Source organism: Anser anser, assembly GCF_964211835.1.
Source record: "Anser anser genome assembly, chromosome: 1".
Taxonomy (NCBI): Eukaryota; Metazoa; Chordata; class Aves; order Anseriformes; family Anatidae; genus Anser; species Anser anser.
In genome coordinates this window covers 1826770-1843715 of record NC_139720.1, presented here as the reverse complement: position 1 = coordinate 1843715, position 16946 = coordinate 1826770, and the positions used below count along the sequence as shown (strand labels likewise).

The window sequence follows — 16946 nt, the reverse complement described above, 5'->3', positions numbered from 1 at the left end:
GCCCCATCCAGGGGCAGGTACCCTACTAGGGTAGGTACATATTTAGGGATGCTCTGGGTCTGCCCTGATGGCTCGGTGGGCTCTGTGTCTGCATGAAATCACCCAGGCAGGGAGTTTTCCCTCTGTTCAGCATTCATGAGACCCCCTCTGCTTGCTGGGTCCAGTTTGGGCTCCCCAGTACAAGACAGGCAGCGGTATACTGGAGGAAATCCAGTGCAGACTGCCAGGTTTGGGGGACAGGACATGGAAGGAAAGGGTAAGCACGGGGCTTGTTCATCCTCAAAAAACCTTGCAGCTCACCACGAAGGTGGTCAGACGTTGGAACAGGAACTTAAAGATGGGGGACTCTTCATCCTTGAACATATTCAGAAGTCACCTGCACACATCCTGATCCAAGCTGACTCCAAGATATTTTCAGGAAGCAAAATTAAACCTCTTGCCATGGACCTGCATGCTCCAACCTGACCTTAGGAGCACCACCAGCCACGGGGTGACCTTCTTCAGCGAATCTTTATTCCCTAATTGTATTCTCAACACCACGTATGGGCTCAGCCGAGCCTGAAGCGTGGGAGAATTCAACCCCCAGCTCTGCCAAAAAATGGGCACGAGTCTGCAGTGCTGGTGGGCAGAGAGATGAGATGAGATGAGCTGACCTGCCCGAGGAGGCATCTAGGGACCAGCTTTCCTCCACCAACGTGCTGAGCCCAGCCTCTGCGGGCAGATGGGAGCATCACCCTGTTCCTGCTCCGGGCTATGCCACAGGTTTAGGGAAGCCAAGCAGGTTGGACGCACCTGCTTTGGAAGTGGGGGAATTCAGGGCTAATTGGGTCAGGCAGGCTTCTTTTGTTAGATACAGCCTCACGTAAACACATTTGTCAGCGTCGTGGCCTCTGCTGGGAATAAAGGTGGCCTCCGAGGACAGGGAAGCTATTCATTCCTGGCCCGAACCGAGAACCTCCCCAAACGTGCGCGCCGAGCCTGCCGGTCAGACAAGATCTTCTCTTTCCAGGAGCCATCTGTTTCCCAAGGAGAACAGTGAAAATGAGGAACTCTGGCAGTTTTGAGTATGAAATATTCATTCGTTGGCTGATGTCTGGTCAACGCCGAGCTACGCGTGACTCCGAGTCAAAGTTTGGGGCGGCTGATTTCTTTTTTCATGGGAAACGGAAAGCGAAGGGGAGGAGTGCTGTAGGTGGTGACATGGTGACAGAGACAACCTGCCTGCAATCTCAGCTCTGGGACGTATTTAGAACAGCATCAAGGAGAAGGCCAGAGAGCAACCCCCCAGAGGACCCACTGCGGCAGCTCCCGGCCTTTTTATAGCCAGACCTCACAGCTGCTGCCTCCTTTTTCCCACTCCAGCATCCTAAATATTGCCTCCTGGCTCTGCCTGGTCCTCCTGTTGCCGTCCCCACCATGCACCAGCTGCTCTTAGCCTCCACGGAGCAAATCCGTACCCACGAGGATGGGGGCGGCATCCCAAAACTCGCTGAATGAGTGTCCTCGGGCGGAGGGGAGAACTGATCTGCGACCATGCTCTGGGGAAGCACTTGAATCATCGGGCTGCTGAGGAAGAGAAAAACCTGCTGTCAAAAGGTTTTGGCCCTGGGAAGAGAAAATATTTACTTTCAGCCAATATTAATTTTTGGTGTTGCTCTAAGAGGAAAAAGTGGGGGGAAAAAAACTCCAATTTTGCTTCAAGCTGAGCCAAATGTGGGTTTTTCAGGGTGTTTTTGGTTAATTGGCTGAAATGAAAAAACAGTGATTTACGTAGCTCCCAAATCCACCATTTTAGGCGTAATTTGCTCCCGTCTTTAATTGTTCACCCAGTTAAATTTGCTCCCTGTTTCACACGTGAATTTCCCTAGCATCAGCTTTCAGCCACTGGCTCTCATTATGCCTTTTTCTGGGGAGTGAAGGCTGCCAACTTTCCACACCCTCGTCCCCCTGAAGGCGGTTGTTGTCTTTTCAAGTGAATTTCGTGCTGGCCCAATATGCAGAACAACAGTCCTAGAAATCTGCATCCTCTGCGTTAACCTGAACCACCAGATCCCATTCCCCAGCAGTTCTCTGTCTGCCCCCGTTGTCCTCCAGGGACATAAAACCCCAAAACACCATTAATGGGAACACCCCGGTGACCTGGACAAACCTGGGCTCGTCCCACCTAACGCCAATACCCACTAACAATCCTCCAAAAGGGAGGGAGCCTGTCCTATGCCAGCTGTTCCCAAGGCTCAGCCAGTGGTGAGCACATCCCATAAGACCTTTGAGACCCTTAGAAGCTCATGGTGGCCGTGCAGATTTTATTACATGCCTGGTAAGCAAACGAGGATCCTCCCAAGGGGCACCCCCTTGCTGATGGGCCACCTAGCCCTCTGGACACCCCACTTCTCCCCCCAGGTTGTAGGAAGGCCTCAGGCCACTGTTCCCCTATTTTAGGTTTGCCAGGGCTGCTGCCGAAGTGCTGCTCCTGACGTTGGTTGCCCTTTATCACGACGCAGTGAGGCCCCAGCCTCAGCTCAGGCATCTGTTACTGATAACCAGAGATGATTTATCCAGGCGTTAGCCCGGCTATCTCCAGCGTACGACTGCGTGTGCTTCTGTCCATGCACCGTTTGTTTTCATCCTGCTGCTTCCCCGCTTTTCTGCTTCGCGTGCACGAAGGACACAAGGAGGGCCAACTCCACTTGGTTTGGACAAATCCACTTACGTGGTTTCCTACCCCTCCTTCCAACGCACAGAGTTGGCTCCTGCAAACACCTCCTTGCAATGGAAGACAAGTGCAGCAATTTGGATGCAGGGGGATCAGAGATACTCACAAAAAAAAAATCAGTTAATCTTACCACAAAAGTAAACTACCAATACACCGCTTGCAACAAAAGCATTCGGCATCGGTAGGAACTTTCAACGTTCTCCACAGCAGTGCAAAAAGTTTCCAGCAAAAAGTGGTTAAAACCGAAACCCTCCGTTTCAAGGCTATCAGGTTGGGATGTTTTGACATTCCAGCTTCTCCACCCCCCTCCCCTCATTCTCCTTTCCAAATAAAACCCTGGCAGACCCGTCCCCACTCTGTGAGACAGCTCAATTGGAGTGGAACTGCATATTTCAGCAGAGCGCCGTTCCAGCAGAATTCCCCCAACCAGCTCTGCCTCGAAGCTATTCCCGTAACCGAGGGTGGAGAAAGCACCTTCTCTGGATTTGTGTCTGCACAGCTGTGCTTCTACTCTGCCTCCCCGAAATCAGATAGCAACCAGCTGCGGGGCAGGGGCTTCGTTGCGGTGGGGTCAGGCTGTAGCAAGAGCCCACGAGGATGTATTTTTATTTATTCTCGAGCTGCAAAGGGTTATTTCTACTCTTCTTCCTTTAATTACCTTGGAAGTAACGAGGTAAATGCTTTAAGGAAAAGCTTTCTTCTAAAGTAACTTGGAGAAAGCTGGGTTTATATTCTTTAATGGGTTTCAGAGTGGCTGTGGTGTGTCAAGCAAAGGTCTGCCTTCTGGTGCCCTGCTCCCAGCCATGGCCGTGAGCAGCTGCTTAGAGAAGTGTAAAGGGCAGGGAAAATGGATATAACATCCCCTGAAGTCTCTCCGCTGATTTTTATTCAGCTCAGGGACTTTCTGAACTGCATGTGGTTTCCACATACTCAGTAACACTCAATGCGTTTCCCTGCCATGAGTTTGTCTCGTGCCCTTGAACGTTGTCCAACCTTAGCGTCAGCTCCCGGGCACTTTTAGTTTCAATTTGTTCAGCGGGACTCCAAGTGACCAGCCTCCTGCATTTCCCTGTCCGTACGGCTGAAGCCGTCTCAGCCCTAAAGACTGTGTGCAGCTGTAGAAAGGCAAGTGGCTGAGCTGTGCCTTTTCCTCTGCCAACAATGTGACTTTATCTAGTTCTGCGAAGGATCCCGGCCGCTCTCTGCTCCCTTAGTAGCTGACCCTACTACCAGTCCTGCAAGTTTTTGTTTTAAAGCAAAAGAGGCTGAGCCAGACTCTCTCCATCGTTCGCTGCTCCCCATGGAACTGCCCTGTGTTGCATTTCAGCATGGATTCAATTCTTTATTGACCCACTCCGAAGGGCCCTTCTCTGTGAGACACCTTTATTTCCCACCTGTCTGCATATGGGAAACATTGAGAGCAAAGCTGGGGTAGAAAAATTCTTGCCAATCTCACGAGCAGTCTAAAAACTCAGCCTTCGTGCTTCCCTTTGTGTTTAATTTCAGAGGTACCAACACTGCCGTCAGTGGAGTTGAAAGCTGAAGCTTTGCATCAAGTGTTTTGGAAGAATTGTATTTCAGTGCAGACGTTTAATTTGTATTATTGGGATTAACCTGAAGATTCAGTGTGCAGAGATCTGTTACGTGCTGGGAAAGATGGGTAGACACATTTGACTGTCCGGGATGTTCTTGGCAGCGTGGGACGTTCTCGTTTCTGCACGTATCCTTATAGAAAAGGATAGGCTGGGAGCTGCTGAAAACGAATTCACAGCAGCATCAAAAGGACATCGTAAAGCTGCAGTTAGAGACCTGTTCCCCTGCTGTGCTTAGCTGTGCAAAGACGTTTTGAGCAAGAGCCCTTCCCATGCCACAAAGCTCACACATGATTGACGTTTCTGATTACTTGCAGCTCATGGGGTTTTTCTAATGGCCCTAAACCTCTGACAACGATAAATGCTGTCATTGAGCCTATGTAAACAACGATTTTGAAGATGTAAGAGCAAAACACTTTTTCCTTCATCTTCTGAAAGATGGAATGCATTGTAAAAATACACGCAAGGGCTGCGCTGTTATTAAAACTGGCTTTTTTACGCTGGTCAGCTCTTTGGCTGAGACAAAACACAAATGAGGCCCAACCATAACGTCTGTAGAAGGTGCAAGGAGGGAGAACGGAGGAGCAGAGTGTCTTGGATTATCCAAACTAATTTGCTTAATTTTCTCCTAAAAGGAATTAATTCTGCATGGTGCACAGGAGTTGGGAAATGCGTCACTTGAGGCTTACAGCAGCGGCTTGGCCAGCTAGGATATCTCATAAGCCTCGCTGAAGAGCTCTGAAACCTTTCACAAGTCGACTGTGTCACTTGGCGGAGTTCCTGTTGTGACCGTGAACCACAAGTATTATCTAGCTTAATGCTCGCTGACTACCTGGAATGCAAAGGCAATTTTCATGTCGTTTTATGGCACTTATTTTCTAGGTTCTTCAAGATGAAAATACTAGATTTTTTTTTTTTTTTTTAACGGCTCTGAATACTGATGGTGACACACACCCTAATCATGTGCAATTTATGGCCGAAGGTTTTATGGCATCATAAACGTCCAAGCTGCCTCGAATCCTCCAGATGACTACTTTCAAAGTACTGTAAGTGCTTAAATGAGCAACGTTGCCAAGTGTATAAAATTCTACAAAATAACTCGACGCTTTGAATCCTGAAAGAGATCGGTGTCAATGAAGCATGCTTTAATCTTCGCCTAATTAAGTCGGCTTGTTTGAGAACCACAAGTCCTTAATGCATGTGTTACTAATTCCCTGTCTAATCCAAAAAAATCTTTCCGAAAGAGCACAGTCCTAACAAGACAGACTCTCCATTTAGGTCAGTGTAGTCTCCACTCCTCCTTGCTGAGAGTGGGGAAGAGAAAACCTTGCAGGCAAAAGCCCTCCTTTGAGCAAAATCTTCTCTGGCCCCGAAGACGAGAAGCACAGAGCAAAGCTCAAATTTCACATTTCTCCTGGAGCATCACCAGCTTCTGGAAACGCAGTGAATCCATTTTGCAACCCCTGGCAGCACTTGCTAGCAGGTGGATGCTGCAGCATCAGTGGGACTCTCAGCGCTCACGAGATCCCACAGATACCGTGTGGGCACAATCTTCAACCTTAATTTGTCTCTGACAAGCACTGGGCTGCCTGATTCAATCTTCAGCAGAGTAAACTGCCTTAGACACTACCGGGGACTTGGCCATAAAGTCAGGATGCGGCCCGAAGCAAGGTAGATCTGGTGTCCTGACCTCCTGACAGTCAGGAGAGAGACTGTTTGTACCAACCAGTGTTGGGCTTAATGCCTGACTTTGAGACAATATTGTTATATAGCACACTAAATCCACTTACGCTTATTAAAATTCCAAGCTCTGATGAGCGCATAAATGCACAAGCAGCGGTTATCAGGGCTGTGCAGCTGGTAAGTCTCATGCATAAGGCAGGGGAAGAAGGCATTGGGTGAGGCCAATGAAGACTCGTGCTCACGTGCTGATTATTAGCAGATTAACGTACCCCTCCTGCCCTGTGCTTGCCCTCAGAGCTGCCTGAGATGAGAAGCTGGGGATTCCCTTGGGCATGATGTCTCCAGTCTGGTAGGCATACAGCAAAGCAAGGGAGGAATGTGTGAGAGGTAGATCTCGGCATTAGGAAGCGTTTTCTTCTTCTCCATCCCCATAATGAAACAAATGAACAAACTCCTGAGTCCTTCGTCAGTGACAGAGGACAGGAGGAGCAGCTGACTAGCCCCAGAGCCCACAGACACTGGAGAGATACAAAAAAAAAAAAAAAAAAAGAGTGGAAATCTAACAACAAGGATTTCAAGAGGCATGAAAAGGATCTCCCAGCTGGACCGGCTTCTTAGCTTTCCTAAATTTTTGCACTAGGAGTCCTGTGGCCCACGAGAGGTTCTTCACCTCTTCTGAGCTGTGTCCCATGCTTTGAGGTTCCCCTTTGTCTTCCGCTGTTAGCAGATCCCATGATTATTCTGGATGTAAAGACTTAAGTCCCTTCTAGAAAAAGGAAGCAGTGACTGATTTTCAGTCTACTTCTCCCTGCTCTGTTCTACTCTTTCCACCACCACCTGCCTTCTTTTTTTAACATGGTCTCCAATGAACAGGTGAAATTCAGATTGGTGTCCACTGTTCTTCTATTGTCTTGAGCAGCAGTGGGAAGAGAGATGCTGACACCGTCCTGGGACCACTACAGCCCGGGTTGGTAATGCTGGATTTTGGTGCTGGTTAATAAGACTTCCAAAATGGCAGATAAGGCACAATGGGTGCAGAGCGGAGGCAGTCTGATTTCTGCCACGCTCATGCTGCGTAAAGATGGATGGAGACTTTATCTTGAGCATGTAACTGAAAGGCAAACACAGGTCAGCGTGCTGGAGGTGGGTAACAAGCCAGATCAACTCTGCTTGAGCTCAGATTTTGGGGTGTGTTTCCCTCCCCATTGTGGCCACAGCTCAATCCAATTGTGACAGACTCATAACGAAGAGTGGCCTTCAAAAACCTATATTTGCATTGGATACTCATCTGTAGTAATCTCACAAAACCCTCTTTTAGTGCCCGCTTATCTGTGTGGATCCTGCAAGTGTTCCTGGTCATCCAGATCCTACAAATCTCCTTGAAGACAGGGACCTTCCACCCCACCAAGGTGCACTCAGGCTCCATGGAAGACATCAAGGCCATGTCATAGATCCATGACAACATCACCACCTGCAACCTGCATAACCAGCATCACACTGGTACCTGCTGATGGGACATATGGTGTCCTCTCCCATTGTGTCCTCGTTTTAACAGGGCCTTCAGTATTGATTTCACCAAGAGAGTGCTGACTTCCCCTGGTGACCTATTCCTTGGATATGCTTTACCCTCATGACCTACACACCTATAGTTTCAGCAGACAAGGTCTGCCAAAAGCACCTTTCAGATCACTAACGTCTGTGTTCTGAGTTCTTCAACCAGATGGAAGAAACATTTGATAAGTCCACGGCTCGCAGACTGCTGTACTGGGGGGGAGGCAGTGCTCAGGGATGTGGCTGTGGCCACCGCAGAATGCAAAAAAAACAAACAAAACAAAAAAAAAAGGTCCTGAAAGCCTGGGAGTTTTTCAAACCCAGGAGGACACACCAGTTTGTGGATGGCTGCTGCAGAAACCAGGGCTCATCTGAGCTGGCGAGGTCTCTAGGGCAGGAGAGAGAGCTGTGGAGAGGGACTGGAAAGAAATTAAAGGATATGAGTGGTGGAGATGAAGTATGCGAATGCCTATCGGTAACTATTAGCCAATATAAATGAAATACTGAGTGGGACAATACAATTTGCTAAACTGTTTAGGTTTGGACAAAAATGGAAACTTCACAGTTTTGTCATGTTAAGTCTACACTGGAATAGAATAAACAAAATTAATTCCTCTCACTTTGGCATGATATCAGTGCTAAGCCTGACTACTCTGGCATACTCTACCGAGAGTAAGCCTGGCGTATTGTGTATGCTTATTCTTCCTCCTATCCCAATGGCACATTTCAAAATAGAAGCACAACTTTTTTCTAAAACCTTCCAGTCTTTGCCTCGCATATGGTTATGTTTAACCCTTTGGCAGGCTGCTCTGTTCAGCTTACAGAAGGGGTATCTACTTTTCTGAATCAAGTTGCAGGTTTCACTTCAAAGTTAGGCTTGTTTTTTAGTACCTCTGAAGAATCCATTTCTGATTCATTACTAAAATACAGCCAACGCAGTGAAATGCCTTGTGCATATGTGGGATTTTTAATGCGTTTCAAAGCATTTCATCCAACTGGTGCACAGAAGTTGAGATCAACCTGCGACTGAAATGAACATGATAAACTGTAAAAGGTCGTTCCAGCATAGCAGTCTGGAGTGCCAGCATTGTTAAAGGGAGATCTTTTTGCCAAAACTGTCTGGTCTAAAGGTAGACTTGCACCCCAGAGGAGATAAATCCAATTTCCAAGCAATGATAAACCATTACCTACTCCCTCTTCTGGGACCAGTTAGGGCTGCCACTCCATGAGAGAGACCCTGTCCCAACATAACAGCCACTTTTCACAGAGGGGAAGGGCTGAAATGAAGGTAGCTGAGATGTCACCCAAGTGGGACATGTCTCCTCATCTAAACTTTCACCCTGTGTCTTGCTCAAAACCCCACTTAACCTGGAGTGGGGTGGGACAAATCAGGCGGGTATCTGATAGCTTTTCAAGACAGAATTTGCTGGGTTTGCTAGCCAATGCCTGTCTAGCCAAGGCATCTGCTTTTCCCCAGCACTATCAGAATTTAAGACCGCGTTGTAAACAGTTTACATGGTGGTTTCACACTGGGACGCTGCAAACCTCAGCAAGGGACTGTGGCCTGTGAGATTCCAGTCTTCTCACACAAACAAGCAGGAGATGAAAATCCCACCTCCCTCCTTTGCCTGGTTTCATGATACTAAATAGGGTCCACGCATTTAACACTCGTTTTGTCAGGGGAAAGGGAAAACCCTGCAAAAGCCAGAGGAGAAAAGGGTCAGGGAGGCGGCTCTGTGAGGGGAGCCACTGCCCCGGCCCCATGCCCTCACCCTGGGTCACATCCCAGCTCACACCACGTTTAAACCACTTGTATGTGTATTTTGAGGGGATTTTGAGGGGGTGTCTGAGGCACGTTTTTTAGATCGCAGTTGATTTCCGAAGTTTATTTTTTCAGATTTGGGGGGGACGGGGGTTAAGGGGGGGGGAGAGTTGTTTCTCCTCCATCATCCCAGCGATTTCTGCCTCCCTCCAATGAAAGGGACATTGCTACTCTCCCGGGGGCCGTGAGGCACTGTCTTTTACTTCACTGAGGAGAAATGAAGGATGAGGACGGGAGGAGAGAGGACACAGCGCTTGGTTTAGGGACCGGGGGCCGGCTCCGTGCCTCAGTTTCCCCTCCCCGCGCTCCTCCCTCAGCGCGGACACCAGGGGGCGCTGCGCTCAGCCCCTCCCGCCCCCTCTTAGTCCCGCCCCCTCGTCTCCTAGCAACGCCCGCCTCCCGCCTCTCTGATTGGCTGCCGCCGACACCGCCGCCATTTTCAAACCGCCGAGGCGCCGCCGGTACCGTCGCCGCCGCCGCCGCCATTTTGTGTCGGTCTGAAGCGGCGCGGCTGAGCCCCGTCGGGTCCCGTCCCCGTCCCTCTTTCCCCGGGTGGCACCATGGAGGCCGAGCCCACGGGCCTGAAACCCCCTCGGCGGAGACGGGGCAGGGCAAGTGCAGGGCCCCGCGCCAGCCGCTCGCCCCCGGCGGCCAGCACCCCCGGTGGGGCCGCGTCGTGCAGCCGGTAGGAGCCGCGATCCCTCCCCGTTCCCCCTCAGGGGCTGGAGCCCGCCCGTGGGTACCGTGAGGGGGGCATCTCCTCAGACCGCTGGGGACTCTGTCCTTCAGGGCACTCCTCTGTTTTATGGGTAAATCCCCCCCGGCTATATGGGACCCCTGTCTCCTACCTCGTGAGGGGAATTTTGGGGGATCCGCTGCACTCCCACCGTATAAAATAGGGCTATAAGGATGCTTTCTCCCTTTCTGCTGGCTTTTTGTCCTGTCTTATAAAGTGATCAGGGTTTAGGGGGTCCCTGAGTGTCCTGTAATTGGGCATGGGGTATCCCAGTGCCACATCTTATACTGCAAAGTGTGGGGGGGATGAGGCTTTCCGCAGGTCGTAACTGATTTCGTTGCCTGTTCCTGACCCATCAGAGGGGTGGCTGGTCTTATTTCCGTCCTTGTGTCCCAAACTGACCCTAGGCTTCCGTGAAGAAGTCCTTCTCCTCTCCCTATTTTTAGGGGGGGTGTCTGGGGGGCTGCCTCCAGCACCTACACATCCCTCTGGGAGCAGGAAGAGAGGGTCCTTGCTTCTCTTCAGGGTGGGCTTTGGTGCGGTTTGGAGGTGGGATTTCTTTTCCCTCTCCCATTTCTCTTGTCGCACAGCCCTGTGTCAGGGGATTGAGCTCCCCCTGCACCTCTCTGTCACCCGTTTCATGTGCTGAGTCCTGTAGGGCTGTGGCTGGGGACAGTGGGAGTTGTTAAGGACGATGGAGCTTGCAGCTGCTGTGTGGGGTCTGGGCTCTCTGGGGAGGGTTGGAGTGGGACAGGACCCCTTGGCCATCACCAGCATCCTTGAAGGGCTTGGCCAAGCCTCCAGGATCCCCTCAGGCCATAACACTGGATTCACTCCCTCCCCTGGGGATGGGGGACTCAGCGTTAGCCCTGGCTATTACTCTGATTTTTAAATCCCTCTGTGTGTCATCTATTACTGTTATTTCGATGCGTTGGACTTGGGAGACCTTTCTCAAGACCACCCTGTGGAAGAAACCATTATGTCATAAACTAACCAAAGATCAGCTTATCTGTGTTGACCCGGGTGACCCAACTCCTGCTGACTCGTATCTAGATAAACCCAGGGGGAGCAGCAGAGATCTCTGCTTTTTATTACCCTCGAGGTTAGGAAATGACTTCTCCAGGTGTGCAGGTGATGTAGAAAGCACACTGCTATCAGGGCAGTCCCAGCTCTAGAGGCTATGATCAGGGTCCTTCCTTTGCTGCCCTGGTTATTTGTGCCCACTGTGGGACTCCAGCCCTTTGCATCCAAGCCTGGCACCTGCTTTTTGCCCCGTCTGTGCCCTGGGGATAACGAGGAAGGCAACCTGGGCAGCCCCTTGTTTGAAACCTGTTGAAATTCCTCACAGGCCAGAATGGATATTGTCTATTAAGTGACTTAAAATGAAAGCAAGGTGAATGTTGGTGAGCTCGGTTTTCATATTGGCTAGTTTTAGTAACCATTGGGTGTTCTGGATGGCAGAACACTTCAATGAACTTTAAAAATAAATGCTTTTTGTAGAAATATGCTGCATTATCGTCGTGATGATCAAATTGTAGCTCCGTAATTACTGCACTTGAGAAGTGTAGAGTAATTGAAGGCTTCAGTGTCTCGGTGAGGTGATGAAACGCACCAGCTTGGTTTCTGGGATGGTCAGTCGTGCATTCCTCTTTGAGGCTCGTCTGTGTGGAGAGGCCCAGAGAGATTGCAGTGAAGCTGGGGAAGGATTTCATGCAGAGAAGACCTTCATTGGATTAAACCCTTCGTCCTGAGAGTCTCTCACAAGCAAGATGATGCCAGCTCAGCACCTAGAACATGGTCCTGAGATGTGTGTAGAGCAATTCAAGAAGTTGCTGGCCTGAGAATGATAGGGAGGTTTAGCCAGAAGGGACTTTGGGAGGTCTCCAGTCCAGCCCTTGCTTAAAAGATGGCCAACTTCAAATTTAGGTCAGGTTGCTCAGGTGCGTTTCAGAAACCTCCAAGGGCAGATGTCTCCACCTCTGGGGGTCTGTGTTCCACAGTTTGACCACCCGTTCATAGTGCAAAACCACTTTTTCTTACATCTAATGTTTTCTTTTTATTGCTGGTGCTTGTGCTTGTTGCCTCTTTCTGTTCTGTTGTGTGTTTCTGCTCCTTCTTGCTGCCCTCTTTTTAGATGGCTGTAGGCAGCAGTTGGATCCCCCTTTGCCTTCTCTTCCTCAGGCTGAGCAAATCCTTGTCTCTCCCCATTCTTCCCGTGTTCCAGCCCCACCACCAGCTCGGTGCCCTTGGCTGGGTGCACCAGTTGGTGGTGGTTCCTGTACTGGGAGGCCCAAAGCTGGACCCAGTATCCCGATGGAGTCTCACGAGTACTGACTGTTAGCCCTTGACCTTCTTGCGGTGGTTTCACCACCTGAGTAATGGAGAGGAGGCCACCTTGCCGCAAACCACTTGTAACATTTAAATTGTTTAATCCCCTCCACTCTGGAGAGCTGGCAAACTACAACAGAGGGAGAGAATAAGCATCCGGAAGCAGGTTTCATTGCTTTTTTTTTTTTTAACCACTTTAACCAGATGCACAAAAATGTCTTATTTCTGAGTGGTCCTGCTGCAGGACTCGATCCCAGAGCTTGAAGCCAGTCTGACCTTGCAAGGTCGGTATAGGTTAGTGGGTGATTTTCCCCCTCCTGGCTGTGACTGCACCTATCCACCTGCTGCAGCCAGCGTGGGCACCTTGGGGCTCTTCTGGATGGAAATGCCACGAGCCGGGGCGCTGAATGCTGCTGGGTCCCTGGGAAAACCCTACTGAGTGCTTCAGCAAAGGCCCCTGCTCCCCAGGCAGGTGCTTCTACACTAGAATTTAATTCTATTTAAACGTATGCACGATGGATTACCTCTCCCCCAGCTGATTTGCCGCAACACTTGCGAGTGCGTGCACACCCAGGCATGAAAAAGCTCTTTGTCTCCAGCCCTGTAACCTGACCGTGGAGGAGGAGTCCCCTGCCCACCAGGCTGATTTTAGTCAAATATCTCTCCAGGCACAAACAGCTCCAGTTGCGGGCCTGGGGCCTCCGACTGAAAGCCTGTGAATGCACAAAATACATTCCTCAGTGTTTGGGGGCGAGGTAATATCCTTTATTAGATGTGTCCCCTCGGACATGCTGCCTTGCTTTTGTACCCTTATACCCTCACGGCTATGACATTCCACAGCAGTCTCAAACTGGCTCAGTTTGGTTTTTTTTTAAGTAGCAGTTTACCTTTTTTAGAAAGCAAGTTTTGCTTCTGTGACGCCGAAGAATTGCTAACCCTCCCGAAAGAGGGGTATACGGCCAGGGAGGTGTGAAGGGTGCAGCTTGGACAGTATTTGGAGCCGGCCGCTTGTCTGTGTGATCTCAGAGCTGTGCCTAAAAAGGGAGGAGACAGTTGGTAGCATGCTAGACAGTGACTTCATGCAACTGGGAATATTTCTAAGAGCTCTGACCTGGGGTCTGCTTTAACGTCTTATTTTCCCTTTGTATCTTTCCCCCCTCAGCAGTACCACTGTAGCTGTTGCATGATGATGTGAATCACGTTTAAAATATGATCAGAAGAGGTAATTTCTCTGAGCAGACACAGAGAAATTACAAGTGTGCCCAGAGCAGTCCCGAGGTGGGAGGGAAGGATGGATTTACCAGGAAGACTTTTGCTCTGCTGGCAGCTGGTTTCTGACCTGGAATTAGGGGCAGCGTTGCTCTGAACCTCGTGTCCCTGGCTTTGGTAGCTAGAAAGTGGCAAAGAAACTGCAGGTAGGCTTCTGGGATGGGTAAAAGAAACCTTGTTTGGGATTTTGTTTGCTTTGTAATCTTGTTCCCAGCTTCATATATCTGGTGTTGGGGTGAATCCAGGTGAGGCTGACAGCTCAGGGGCATGTTACCTCTGCTGAGGTAACACAAATAAAGCAGCGAGTCCTCTCTCCTGCCCCAGACGCGCTATCTAACCCCAGCTTGCATCTCGCATGCACCTCCTGCCAAGCTGCAGGAGGCTGGCACTGGGAAGGAACAGCTCGCAGCAGGGATGGCCCAGCAGCCTGCAGGACGAGACACGTACCTCCCACCCCAGGCAAGCCCGGGAAATTTTCTTGTCCTTTGTCCAGAGTCTAACTGTTCCGATACCCAGAAATAGTCTGCAGCCTTCATACTGCAAAAGCAGCCAGAGGTGGTCGTGCAGGGCTGAAATTCAGCTGTGAGGGCAGATGGACTGTCACATCAGCTAGCTCCAGCTGTACCTCACACTCCCCTTCTCTAGAGTCTGCGTCTTGTGCTCTGGTGCCGCAGCTCTTCGATGATGATCCTGCGATTCTCATGCAGTGTTGTGCCTGTCCCGGGGTCCCAGAACTACAAAGACGGTGCGGTTCTGAGCAAGTGTCAGTGCTGTGTCACTTTGAGACGAGCTATCTGCAGCGGGGAGGGAGGACTCGGGTATTCATGCACTCGTAAACATTGTAATCGCACCCATCAGTCCTCAGTAGTTATTCAAATGGGATTAATCTCAATTAACTGGCTGACTTGGGATGGAAGGATTAAAGAAACATGTTTTTATGTGGCTCGCGTTAGTGTGGACGATGGCAAAGATGCTCGGTTGTGTGGACACGGGTGGTGTCACGTGAAGCCCTTGAGGTCTGAAGCAGGCTGGATGGTGTTGGGTGGAGAAAGCCAGGACAAACAGCTGCTGCCCAGCGAGATGAGCGGAGGAGGCTGACAAAGGAGCTTGGCAGAGCAGCAGCAGGTGCCGGAGGAGACTGACAGCATCAGTCTGTGTTTTCCCATCGATGCCTTGGCTGTGAACTCCTGCCAGAGGGGTGGAGGGGGCCTGGATTCCCCAGACCAACTCCATTCCTGCCGCTTTCCTTGCAGCGGTCCCACTCACGCTGTGGCTGCAGGGTGAGCTGCCTGGTTGAGTTTTATATCGAACCAGCACCCGGAAAAGCAAAGCTTTGCATTCAGTCAGTGGCTAAACCATTTTTCCCTGTGGTCGTGGGGTTGGTGAATTCAATTTGCAGGGATCTGGCCGGGAAAAGGACAGATTTTCTTGGTGGCAGCCTGCGGTCACGCTGGAGAGGTGCTGTGCAGAGCAGGATCCTTCGCCGCAGCCCCCGTGGGAGGTTTGTCAGGAGGAGGCTTCCCAGCAGAGGTGGCAGCAAAGAATCTCCTTATCCACACAGAAGGATGGGGTTTAGAGACAGCTGAAGAGAGTCCTTCCCCGACGATGTTTACATATTTAAAAAAAGCTCTTTAAATCCTCTGTGATCACCCACTTGTTGTGCACGGTTTACTGCAAGCTCTTCGCTTGGCTTGTATTTACTCACTGCGCGCACAGAGCCCATTGCAAGGCAGTCGTTTGTTGGCCTGTGACCTAACGCTCCGTGGAAGGCGACGTGGTTTTGATGGCGATACCTCTTTCCTTTCTTCTCCCTAATTATGGCTTTTCTGCAATGAGTGTTCGCTTGCTCTTGATCTCTGTTGTGATTAAAGCCTGTATTCCATCAGACTTTCTTGGACTGGTAAAAACAATAATGAAGAGCGCAAACCTACACTGTTCCTTACTATTATCACTTCAAAGTTAGCACAAGTGGAAACTTTTGCTCCACTGAAGAAGGTAGTTATTAAAATGCATCACTTGAGCGTAATTGGAAGCTACAGCGCAGCTTTCAGAAAATGTCTAGAGGCTCTCATGTTACCACTGTTTTACTCCAAAAGCAGGCCGTGTCTGGGTTTGAGCGCGTTCAAGGCACGGTATGCAAATATGCATCCACTTCAGTCGCTTGTGCTGCCACGGGCCCGAAATGCAGAGTTCACGGGAGACGGGTAACGCTGCGGGAGCACAGACACCCGAACCGTGTCCAGGCCTCAGCCTGAAGTGGCTTTAAGAGAATGCTGGTACTTGGACGGCAGTACACAAAAAACCAACCAGGATGGGTTTTTTTTTTAAGGCTTAAGGTTTTGCTTGTGTGTACTTTGCTTGTTTTTCTTTTCAGCTCTTCTTTTTGCAAGAACTTCAACACTTCAACAGCTGGAAGAGGGCTAGGAAGAAAGTACCTCAAAAACTGAGAGGCATTTATATATGTGTGTGTGTATATTTATATACACATTTATAGTGTATTTTAGTTACTAACTGGTTTCTTCATGTATGAGCTGTTTGTTTTTTTTTTAGTGAAATATCTAGTAGCTTTTTATAGTCATTTTCATCTTTCCCTGTGCTCAGAGTGTCTGGAAACTTACTAAAATCCATTATAGTGTTCTTGTAGCAAACTGGAATGAAAGCCTGACCCTACTGGACACCTGCTAACACCTACTGATGCGAGGGAACTGTCTTGTAGCTGGTGTTTTCCTGCAAGGAACAAAGAAGGTGTGAGCGCACCTGACTAGTCACAGATCTGGAGAATTGTTCCCTTTTGGTAGGACGCGTTAAACATATTAAAGCGCGGGCAGAATGAGTAAAACAAGGTGAAGTTCACCCTTTGTGCACTTTCAGTGGCCTCTACATAAATATCTGGGAAATGCTGATAGCACCTGTGGAGCTATCCACGGTGTGCTCAGTGCAGCTCAGTGCCTGGGTGCTTGGAGGTGCTGGAAATGAAGGAAGTTTCCTAAAACTTGCTTTTTCTAAAACGCGGCGCTGCTGCTTTCCCAAACTCCGTGGCAAATGCCACCAGGCAGTTATTAAAACCGAGGGCAGCTTTCAGCACTCAGCTTCCCTTTATGTGAACGTTGATTGGGAGCAACACCAGTCTCTTAATTCTCTTAATTACTATGTGCTGATGATAGCCTGACTCGTTATTGTCTTGTAAAACAGAAGTCATGCTGCACTTACCAAATAATTATCTTTACTCACAAATGATTATCCTCAGCATCC

At 49.7% G+C, this 16946-nt stretch overlaps 1 protein-coding gene across 2 annotated transcripts in view; it reads left to right on the top strand.

The window, feature by feature from the left end:
* Window positions 1–9563: 9563 nt before the first annotated feature.
* Window positions 9564–16946, top strand: part of NET1 (neuroepithelial cell transforming 1) — a 50306-nt gene continuing 42923 nt past the window's right edge. Inside the window, exon 1 of one of the 2 annotated variants that reach the window (XM_083826678.1) lies at window positions 9564–10096. In XM_083826678.1, coding sequence (XP_083682804.1) covers window positions 9579–10096 — 518 coding nt within the window. In that variant the 5' untranslated portion in view covers window positions 9564–9578. The remainder of the gene's footprint in view (window positions 10097–16946) is intronic. The other variant, XM_083826679.1, reaches the window with a different exon arrangement.